General features: G+C 45.0%; 1 protein-coding gene across 1 annotated transcript; it reads left to right on the top strand.

Moving 5' to 3' along the window:
* Positions 1-3,062: 3,062 nt before the first annotated feature.
* PRLHR (prolactin releasing hormone receptor) lies at positions 3,063-5,300 on the top strand. The gene is made up of 2 exons (XM_019642918.1): positions 3,063-3,181; positions 3,449-5,300. The coding sequence occupies exon 2, from the start codon at positions 3,455-3,457 to the stop codon at positions 4,565-4,567; it is 1,113 nt and encodes a 370-aa protein (XP_019498463.1). The 5' UTR covers positions 3,063-3,181; positions 3,449-3,454; the 3' UTR covers positions 4,568-5,300.
* The last annotated feature ends 6,449 nt before the right edge of the window (positions 5,301-11,749 follow it).

The raw sequence follows: 11,749 nt of genomic DNA, 5'->3' as shown, positions 1-11,749 counted from the left end.
CGGTTCCTAAGACCATTGAAAATATGTGTTTTCTGATGGTCTTAGGTGACCCCTGTGAAAGGGTCATTCGATCCCCAAAGGGGTCTCAACCCACAGGTTGAGAACCACTGCCTTAACAAATGGAGCTATTTTTTTAAACCTGTTCAATAAAAAGAATAATGTATTGGGTATCTGCTAAGTTCAGGCATGCTGTAGGTACAAAAATGCTTCAAGACACTGACTCCTATCCATAAAGAGTTTACAGCCATGGTTGGTGGAGGCAGGGGAGCAAAAACACTTTCACAATTTCAAAGGTAGAATGTAATGAAGGACAGAATGATCATGAACAGGTAAAGACTTTGAGGTGAGGGTAATCTTTGAGTTGGGCCTTGTAGGATGTGAGGAATGTGGAAATGAGTGGGGATGAAACAACTAGCATTCCGGAGAAAGGGAATAAACCTGAAGAGAAATGTTGGACAGGGGTGGTGAGGACATTTCAGCATCCAAGAAACAGTCCAGTTTGACCTGAATATAGAGAGTGAGGTGGACAGAGGTGGGAAGCCATATCCTTCCCCTCCAATGAAGGAAGATCAGAATAGGGGTGCCTGTTGATTGAAAATGCCATGTTAATGGGTCTGGCTTTTTTTTTTTTTTTTTTTTAGCTGAGCCATCCTGCCACCTGTTGGCAGCTCAGTGGCTGCTCAGCTCAGGCGGGTCTCAAAACCGCTGTTGCTCAGAGCTCGCACTCTTGAGAGAGCTCTTAACCAACTGAGCCACTCGGCTGGCCCCAATGGGTCTGGCATTTGTTTGATGGGCCATTGAAGGCTGCGGGTGGAGGAAAAGGGAGGTAATAAAACTACAGGTAGTTTGCTATTTACTATATGAAGTACTATCTTTCCTTCAGTTGTCCTAAAAGATTTTTGTTTACTTAGGATCTCTCGGGTTTCTGGAGCACTATCTGTACAGGAAAGTCTGAACATGAATATGGTTTAATCGTAATGTCATAACTGAAAGAGAGAGCAGTCTTAACTCCAGTGAGAACCAGAGAGAAAACAGATCTAAAGTGGGCCATTCTATGCATATTCTAAGATGTTCACTTCCTTTTCACCTTGCAAATACTGACAACACCGAAACCTTTACCAGATTTTATCTGAAACTTGGCAAAGGATCAACTCTTCTTTGGAGGGTCCCCCAAAATTGAACTTTCAAATACTGATATCTGCATGGGCTTTAATCTTGTTATTATTTTTAGTATTAGATATCAATATATTGACCAGAATGATGGCTGTAGTCATGGGGCCTAGTCCCAAATCCTTTCTCACCTGCAATACCACAATTTCCTCCGCTTAAGATATTTTGAAGCAAAAGAGTGCTCTTGAGCACATATAACCCTGTTGTTAAACATGATGAGAAAGATTACTGGGTGAGGGATTTAGGCAGGCACAGGTTGTATTTTATTTTGATGTTTTATTCTTTTCATATTATACTGGCTTTAGTTAAATTGATTATAACCCAGAGAGTATGGGTTTAGAATAAATCCAGATGCATAAAATTGATTGCGTTTGTTCCAATGTTGCCTTTTCCCCCCTGCATGGGTGAATCACTTGCATTCGGAGGGTGGACTAATTGAACTTCTTTCCATCCTAACAAAAATATCTGCAGCCAGAAGCCAAAGTACAAAGTTTTACCAGAGAGGGAGCATTGACACTCCGCCCTCTGGAACAAGGAAATAAGGTGGGAGGGATCGAGATAGCTTCAAGGGAGGGAGGTTACAAAGCCTCCTCCCCCACCCTACTCACACCTTGGCCCACGTTAATTTGCATTTCAATGACGACTTCAAACTACTGAAGATTTTACTTAATTTTGAAGCTTCTCAAATGTTTCTTACTTTCGTTATCCTAGTGGAAATCCTGCAATTACTAGTATATATCCTTTTATGAGGCGAGGAGGCCTGAAGGTGTTCATATACGGAGGAAGAGGGAAGGATCCCAGTCCAGGAACTTACGCTCTGTACTGGGAAAGTCAGGCAGATAAGGAATAGGGCACGGTAGCTGAGAGAGAAAGAGTGGAAAAGGGTGAGTAGGGAATTAACTACTGGGGGCCAGGTATTGAAGTGTGCTTGGGTAGGGTAACTGGCACGATGGCTGTATTTTCTGGCCTAGGGAAGTAAAATACAGCGTCGTTGTTGACACGACGTGTGGAGACCCACAGCAAGAGCACAAGTCACCACGCTCCAATTCTCAAGAGACCCAGGCCTCTCCGCCTCCACTGCACCCTACTGTTCTCTAAGTCGGCAGCCCTAGCCCAGGAAACAGGCGGTGAGGAAGCTCTTTGAACCAGGCTGTTCCTTTTTCCGAATGCATCGGACCCAGAGAGGGGTCGGAACTCCCTAACTGTAGTCCCTTCGCAGGCGTCCACCCAGCAGGCACCGCCCAGCAGGGCCCGCGCGCGGAAGCTGTCCGTGGTTCTGAACTCGTACTTGGGCTTCGCCGGAGCCTCAGCCGGGGCGAAGGGCTCAGCGGGTCCCGGGGAGGGCAAGGGCCTGAAGGTCTGCGGCGAGCTGCGGGCCCTAAATTTTAAACCACTGCCGGAACCCCCTATGCGACTCTCTTAACCCCAGTCCGGACTCTACGCAGGACCCAGCGCTTAAGGAAGGGTCCCTCATTTCCCTCTCACATCCCGTGGTGTATCTCAACCCCCCATCCCACTTCCTCCCCTGCTCTTTCCTATTGAAACTGCACCAGGTCATCCCAGAACTGGCGCTTCACGCCTCCCTCTCCTCCGGTCCATCCCACCCTTCTCTGGAGCGGGTCGCTCCCAGGGCGCAGCAAGCTCCCGCGGTTGAGATTCCCTCTTAACCCTCTGGTCCAGGTTTGTCGACCCCTCCTTCCTTGTGTGTTTCCATCCTCCTCACACCGTCCTTCTCTCTAGTTGTCTAAGCACCGAGTCAGGTGCTATTTGCTCCGCCCCCATTTTCCATACAAGGAAGCGCTGGAGTGGGGGGTGGGGCGGAGGGGAGGCGCTCCCAGTCCCCCTCAAAAGCTGCGAGCCCCCTCCCTGGGAACTCCTGAATCTGTGCAGCTTCCGCGGAGAAGCGAGAAACCTGCGCCGCAGTCCTGGGCGGAGGACCACTAGGGGACAGCAGGGATTCTGCTGCTCCCTCTCCCGAGCGCTTTCCCGCCCGCCTGGCCCCACATACCAGGTAGGACCATGCTCCTGGGTTTGGCGTGCGTGGACTGCGAGGGCTCTACATTGAGCAGGAGGCGTTTAAATCGCCTGTGCATGTCTAACCACGCATAGGTTTATTTTTTACAGAGGTGGGATGACAGCACTTTTTATTGTTGTTATTTATTTTGACCAGTTATTCCAAAGGGAGTATTCGGTGATTGAGTTGGGAGAGGGAGACGGTTGGTGGGGGAGAGGGTGGATGGAGAATGGGAAGTGACGGACTTTGATTTTCTTTGGATAGGTGGCCATGGCCTCACTGGCGACTCGGGGCCCACGGGTTCCAGACTTATTTTCTGGACTGTCACCGGCGGCCTCAACTCCGGCCAACCAGAGTGCAGAGGCCTCGGCGAGCAACGGGTCGGTGGCTGGCCCCGGCGCTCAGGCAGTCACGCCGTTCCAGAGTCTGCAGCTGGTGCATCAGCTAAAGGGGTTGATTGTGCTGCTCTACAGCATCGTGGTGGTCGTGGGGCTGGTGGGCAACTGCCTGCTGGTGCTGGTAATCGCACGGGTGCGTCGGCTGCACAACGTGACCAACTTCCTCATAGGCAACCTGGCCTTGTCCGACGTGCTCATGTGCGCCGCCTGCGTGCCGCTCACGCTGGCCTACGCCTTCGAGCCGCGCGGCTGGGTGTTTGGCGGTGGCCTGTGCCACCTGGTCTTCTTCCTGCAGCCCGTCACAGTCTACGTGTCGGTGTTCACGCTCACCACCATCGCGGTGGATCGCTACGTCGTGCTGGTGCACCCGCTGCGCCGCCGCATCTCGCTGCGCCTCAGCGCCTACGCGGTGCTGGCCATCTGGGCGCTGTCCGCGGTGCTGGCGCTGCCCGCCGCCTTGCACACTTACCACGTCGAGCTCAAGCCGCACGGCGTGTGCCTCTGCGAGGAGTTCTGGGGGTCGCAGGAGCGCCAGCGCCAGCTCTACGCCTGGGGGCTGCTGCTTGTCACCTACCTGCTTCCCCTGCTGGTCATACTCCTGTCTTATGTCCGAGTGTCGGTGAAACTCCGGAACCGCGTGGTGCCCGGCTGCGTGACCCAGAGCCAGGCCGAATGGGACCGCGCGCGGCGCCGCCGCACTTTCTGCCTGCTAGTGGTGGTCGTGGTGGTGTTCGCCATCTGCTGGCTACCGCTGCACGTCTTCAACCTGCTGCGGGACCTCGACCCACACGCCATCGATCCCTATGCCTTTGGGTTAGTTCAGCTGCTCTGCCACTGGCTCGCCATGAGCTCGGCCTGCTACAACCCCTTCATTTATGCCTGGCTGCACGACAGCTTCCGTGAGGAGCTGCGCAAGCTGTTGCTCTCCTGGCCCCGCAAGATAGCGCCGCATGGCCAGAGCATGACAGTCAGCGTGGTCATCTGATGCCACTGCGGCAGGCCTGGGCCGGGGAGCTCCCACGTCCATTGGTCTCCGAGGGTGCCCACCCCAGGCTGGACGGGGGAGCTTATTCTCAGCACCAGAGCTAAGCCAATGCAGGCAAAACTTCCAGCCCAGCCCTGTTTTCCAGTTGTCCTGCCTTGTCCTTGTATTTTTTGTAAAATGTTAAATGGGCTTTTGTGGGAATGCTTTGCTTGGAAAAGGCCGGGGAGAGGGGAGAGGATTTATTATTTCCTCTTTATGACCTTGAAGGCCAAACAAAACTCTTTCTCCGGTTTCAAAACAGTATTTCAGAACTGCAGCTGTCTTCCTTGCTTTGCCTTTTGTTTGTTCAATGGTGAGATAAAGGAACAATGGGGGTGGGATTTGAAATGACTGCATTGGAGTTGGTGAAGCTTTTCAGGTCGCCTTTTACAAAGGACACCACTAAGATATAAATATCTGAAATTGCTTAGTGAATTTGAACCCATTTATTTCTAGAATTCCAGGGAAATGTGTATTACAGATCTACATCTAGGATTTCAACATTTCCTGAATAAGACCTTTATACATCAAAAGGGGTTCAATCTTAAATCCACTTGCATTTATAGTACAAAAACACTTACAAACCACCTTTCAAAAGGTCTTGATATTGTTTCCCGCCTCCCTATTCCCCAACTTCCATTTGAAAATGATGAGATGAATTAGTCAATGAAGCGGTAGATACATAGGAATAAAGAGGAAAGATACCAACCACTTAAGGGGACATATAGCTGTGCAGAGGACAGACATCCCATCTGTGTGTATATTTGTGTATACACACCTAGTATTTGCCACAAGGTGGGCACTCAAATATTTGATTTTCTGAATACTCAAGTGTAAACTGTGCCACAGCATTCCCCTGCATTCTCTAATTGCTCAGTTACAACAGATCAACAGCTGTTATCTGACTGCTCAGCAGCTGCTCTGTGGTGGCACACTTGGAACATGATCAACCCAGAATATAAGGGCTGGGAGAAGCTTACTTAGGGCCAGACCAGAAAAATAAACTGTCACCCTCAGAATGCGTAGATCGAACAGGATACCACCCTGATAATCCTCACCTTAACCTCCCAAGAATTCTGTAACTGAGGACAAGTTTCCTGTGACTTGGGTTTCACGTTGATGTTGGAAGAGTGACCAGACAGTGAGGGCAGGAGTCTTGGGAAATGATACGTGATAGTCAATTGTCAGAGCAGCTGCTATGGCATATAGAGCATGAACTAGTGTCTGCAGTCACGTAGTCACCCTCTGTAAGATTTCAGTACTGTCACAGCTCACTAAACAGCAGAATCAGTTTCCCCACCTTCTCTCCCGTTTTCTCACTCTCAGAAATGAGCTCACTCACTCATCAAAGGAAGGGAAAGGGGGTGATTTGAGGATGACAAGGACTAAATCCTATTACTCCAATGTCAGCAGCCATGATGGAAGAGTGAGTATTCATGGTTGGGCAAGTTATCAATATGAATACTTAGTAGTAATATGACTATAATTTTCACAGCATGGGGAAGGTTAGGAAAAGCCTGGCTTGAGAGAAGGGAAAAGGGAGGTTAACTTGGGAGGGGCAAATTACCTCTGGCAATGGCACTAAAACTAACTTTCAGCGTCACCTATGGATGTGGAGAACGACGACCTTATGTTTTAATAATGTAGCCCACAATATGTCACTCTCCCGCTCCAAATGAGCTCACCTCCCAGGCTTCGCAGGGACTGGTTCCTGTGCTCCATTAATTGGGAGGCTCAAAGCAAGGCATTTCATGTGTCCTTAGAGCATCCTTTGGGTGGGTATGTGTGGAGAGTGGAGGGGTGGGGTAAAGGCTGGGATTAGCTGGGGAGGAATCTGATTCATTGCAGCTTCTTTGTTGGAAAGTTTAAATCACTGGTTCTCAGCCCCAGCTGCTCCTAGAATCACCGGGGGAGCTTTCAAAAAACATCATTGCCTGAGTCCTATCCCCAGAGAGTCCAGTTGATTTGAAATGGGGCCTGGGCATCAGTGTGTTTCAAAGCACTTCAGGTGGTTTTAATATGCATCCACGGTTAAGCACCTGAAGAATTATCCTTCTTCTAATGAAACTCAGAACATCTGGATGAAGCTTCCAGTGTCCCTGCTAAAGGTATTAAGAATTTGCAGTTGAATTCTGAAGTGGGTTAGATCCCACACTTGGAGAATATTCTTTGAGCCTTCAGACAATACTCAATGGATCACATGGAGGCTACTCATTACAATCAGAAATATATAGGTATTCGTTCAACGGTTTCCTTACTCGTCTCCCATGTGTAAGGCAGTCCATTCAGTTGTGTTTTTTTTTTAAGTATGATCATTCAGCTTCAGGCCAATTGCATTATAAAACTATACACCATGAATTATTCCAAATCCTAGTTGCCAGGGTTTAAAAAAAATTGAAGTATTCCCTAATTAGCTTGATTTAAGTGTATAGCAACCGTGAGAAGAAAGTGTCCCCATTCATTACTAGAAAAGCTGCCACCTGTTTCTATCATGCTTACAACTTAAAATTTGTAACATTTACATAGACTTTGTAGAGGGCCTAAAGAGGTCAGAGAATTATGCTGTGTTGTAAACATCTTTACAAATTAAGCAAATTGGCAACTGAACAGCAACTAATTAATTCTTACCCTATCTGAAATCTGTTTAGGACTAGTTTGACTATAAAACAAATTAGCTTAAAAAAAATCTCTCAGAAGCGAGTTCTAGAGAAATCCACAGAAGGTTGAAGTAGAAATTTTTACTTAATATAACTCATGTTAGGTAACGCCAAGCATCCAGTCCTCTTCCTGCAAGGAGTCCTATAGACCATAACACTGGGAACTGAGCCAGCCTGGTACTTGGCAGCAGCCCTTTCCAAGGCTGACTGGAGGTTCTGTAATCCTCTTTGCAAGCATTGTCACCAGGTCTCACTTTTGGCAGTCAATCAATAGGTTTATCTCACTGAATCGGCTGGGGAGTGTTTCAATATGTGCTGGCAACAGTTACCTGGAAATAGCAACTGTGAGAGATGCTAAGGTAACAATATTCCAATTGATGTAAACTTCCTGAATTTTGTTCTTGTGGATTTCCAGCCTGCTCTTCTATGGTGTGTGTGTGTGTGTGTGTGTGTGTGTGTGTGCGCGCGCGCGCGCGCGCGCGCGTGTGTGTGCATGCTAAGTTCCAGGTTAATTTTCTCAGGTGGGCTAGTTAACCATCTCTGTCCTGTGACTTGCATTCCTGACCATCTTGTGTAGTCTTGCAAATGCAAGTCACGGAACTGACATTAAGGGGATCCAGGCAAGAGTGTGGCTAGACCTGGGAGTGAACGCAGGGTCCACTCCTCACAAGTGGGAGATCAGGAGCGCCTTTGTTTCTCTAGGGAGGTCCTTGGTTGATTTCCCTTCATGCACTGATGTCTTTGTCATGTGTTTGTAAGATGCATGTGTGGCTGACTCACTGTGTGCAGCTCTTCAGGCTGGGGCTTGTACTGTGCTGGACACATTTTGGGTGCTCAATAAACATTAAGTCAGTAGTACCGTCTCCAGCCATGGGTTTAATAAACCAAGCTAGTAACACGCACAGTGTAACTACACAACCTTAGGATGGCCAGGGTTCAAGCAAGGATAAATCTTGCCAAAGGAAACATGCGACTCGACCTAGATTTGTCAATTCCCAGTAATTCCAGGACTCAACTGTTATTTGAGGTCTTCTGTGACCCAACCTCAGTAATGACAGCATTTCGGTACATGGCACCAAGCTCTGTGCTCTCCAAGATAGCATGTACCTGAGTCCACAGGTCCATAAAGGGAGAGTAGAGAATTTCACGATCAACTTCTGCATCATCATGAATTTAATCACCCACTTCTACATATAACTTGGGAAATTTAAAACAACATTCAATACTTGGGTCTATAAACAAAATTTAATCATTTAGATTCCAAAATGTTCATGACAGAGTCATAAACAGGATTTTCTGGTATATCTAAAATAAAACTTAAAAATGGATTTATGTATACCTTTCCAGGGATCCATTTATTTTGCTAAATGAGATGAGTTAGTATATAGATGTTGGAAATGTAAAATATTTATTTGGATGGATGAAAGTTGCAATCTTTTTTTTTAAGTAAAATAAAAATGTTTAATAATTATTTTTCTCATCACAGGAGACAGGTTTTCCATTAGTTAGAAGAAAGAAGCTTCAGGAAACTGTTCCTTTTTTTTTATACTTGAAACTTTTTATTTTAATGAAAGAAAGCCAATCTTTTGACTTATGGTCAAGGCCTTTCTTTGAGTCTGCTGGTTGGGTTTCTATGTTAATTTTTTCTCATAAACCATGCCCTTAATGCATGATCTAAGATCTTCAGATTTCTTTCCTTTTCTTTTTTTTTTAAGGACCTGAATGAAGTATTTTATTTTATATATTTATATTTTTAATGTATTAAAGTTTTGATGTACAATTAGAAGGTTTATGATACAAATTCTTCCCCTACTTTCCCATTAGTTTTTTCTTTATATTATACTTACTTTTTAAAAAAGATTTTTATTAAAATATAGTTAACATACAATATTATATCGGTTTCAGGTGTACACCATAGTTTTTCAACATTTATACCTAAAGAAGTGATCACTATAAGTTCAGGAACCATCTGACACTGTACCACGCTATCACAACATTATTGACTATATTCCCTATGCTGTACATTACATCCCCATGACTTATTTGTTTTATTTAAAAAAAATTTTTTTTAATTGTTAGCTTCAGGTCTCCAGAACAATGCAATAGTTATCTTTTTCACCCTCACAAAGTAACAACCCCCCTCACCCTATCTACTGTCTTCCCACCCTCGATATCATGCTTGTCTATTACAATTCCATTGACTCCATTCCTACTCTCTACTCCATGACCCGTGACTATATCTATATATAATTATAGTTGACATACACTATTATTCAACATCAGCTTTAGAAATACAGTGCGGTGGCCAGGCCTCCACACCGACCATGAAGTGGTCTCCCCCACCAGACATGAGTCCTTCTGGCCCCCCAAGAAATATCTGCAACATTGTTGATTATATTCCCCAGACTGTCTTTTTCTATCCCTGAGGCCATATTGTAGTTACCAATTTGTATTGTCTCATCCTTTCCCCTTCTCCTTCATCCCCACCCACTCCCAACTAACAACCCTCAGTTCTTCCTCTGTGTCTCTGAGACTATCTCCGTCCACGTCTCCCATCCATTCAGTTCCTTAGAATCCACGTATAAGTGAGATCATATGGTATTTGTCTTTCTCTGACTGACTTATTTCACTTAGCATAATGTTCTCTAGTTCCATCCATATTGTTGCAAAGGGTACTATTTCCTTCTTCTTTATAGCTGAGTAATACTCCATTGTGTAAATGTACCAAAGTTTCTTAATCCAGTCATCTACCGATGGGCATTTCGGTTGTTTCCAAGTCTTAGCTATTGTGAATAGCGCTGCAATACCAGTTTGTAATTCTTAAACCCTTCAACTTTTTCACCCTGCCCTCACCCCCTCCCATTTATTGCCCCAATAAATCTAGTACCCATCTGACACCATACATAGTTATTACAATATTATTGACTGTATTCCTTATGCTATACTCTACATCCCCATCATTACTGGGTAACAACCAATTTGTACTTCTTAATCCCCCCTGCTTTTTCTCTAATCCCCAACTCCCCTCCCATCTGGCAACCTTCAATATGTTCTCTGTATCTGAGTTTGTTTCTGTTTTGTTTGTTTGTTTATTTTGTTCTTTATATTCCACATTTAAGCAAAATCACATTGCATCTGTCTTTTACTGTCTGACATACTCCACTCAGTACAATACCCTTCAGGTTCATCCATGCCGCGGCAGGTAGCAAGAACCCATTCCCTTCCATGGCCAAGAAATATTCTATTATATATATTACCACCTCCTCTTTATCCATTCTTCCATCGACAGACGCCCAGGCTGCCTCCACATCTTGGCCATTGTAAACAATGCTGCAATGAACATATGGATGCACATGTCCCCTTAAAGTTGTGTTTGGCTTTCTTCAGATAAATACCCTGAAGTGGGATTACTGGGTCCTTCTTTGTCTCTTGTTATAGCCTTTGTTTTAAAGTCTATTTTGTCTGGTATAAGTATTGCTACACCAGCTTGTTTTCATTTTGATGAAATAACTTTTTCCATCCCTTTACTTCCCATCTCTGTGTTTCTTCCAATCTGAAGTGAGTCTCTTGTGGGCAGCATATGTAAGGGTTTTGTTTTCTTATCCATTCAGCCTGCCTTTGTCTTTTGATTGGATCATTTAATCCATTTACATAGAAAGCAATTATTGATAGATATGTAGCTATTGCTATTTTATTATTCATAATATTTATCTTTTCCCCCCCATCTTAAGTCCCTCTAACATTCTTTATAATACTGGTTTGGTGGTGAGAGCTCCTTTAGTTTTTTCTTGTCTGGGAAGCTCTTTATTTGTCCTTCATTTCTAAAGGACAGCTTTTCTGGGTAGATAATCTTTGTTTTAGGTCCTTGCTTTTCATCATGTTGAATATTTTGTGCCAATCCCTTCTGGCCTGCAAAGTTCCTGTTGAGAAATCAGCTGACAATTTTTTGGGAGCTCCCTTATAAGTTATTAGTTGCCTTTCTCTTGCCACTTTTAGGATTCTCTCTTTGTCTTTAACTTTTGCCATTCTAACTATAATGTGTCTTGGTGTGAGCCTGTTTGGGTTCATCTTGTTTGGAACTCTGCAATTCCTGGACTTGTATGTGTGTTTCCTTCACCAGGTTAAGACAGTTTTCAGTCATTATTTCTTCAAATTGCTTCTCAATTCCCTGCTTTCTCTCCTCTCTTTCTGGTACCCCTATGATATGAATGTTGTTACGCTTGATGTTGTCTCAGAGGTCTCAAACTATCCTCATTTTTAAAAATTCTTTTCTCTTTTTGCTGTTCTGATTGGGTGTTTTCTGCTTCCTTGTCTCCCAAATAGCTGATTCAGTCCTCTACTTCATCTAATCTACTGGTGATTCCCTCTCGTGCATTCTTCATTTAAGTTACTGTATTCTTCACTTCTGACTGGTTCTTTTTTTAAGGGTTTCGTTTTTTTTTTTTGTGCTTGCTATCTCTCTGTTGAAATTCTCACTAAGTTCCTT

Source organism: Hipposideros armiger, unplaced genomic scaffold (genome assembly GCF_001890085.2).
Source record: "Hipposideros armiger isolate ML-2016 unplaced genomic scaffold, ASM189008v1 scaffold_74, whole genome shotgun sequence".
Taxonomy (NCBI): Eukaryota; Metazoa; Chordata; class Mammalia; order Chiroptera; family Hipposideridae; genus Hipposideros; species Hipposideros armiger.
The sequence above is the reverse complement of the archived record's forward strand: the minus strand, read 5'-3'. Positions and strand labels throughout refer to the sequence as shown.

Bases quoted from the DNA above. Each gene is read 5' to 3' on its own strand.
- PRLHR (XM_019642918.1), top strand. From the start codon at position 3,455: ATGGCCTCACTGGCGACTCGGGGCCCACGGGTTCCAGACTTATTTTCT.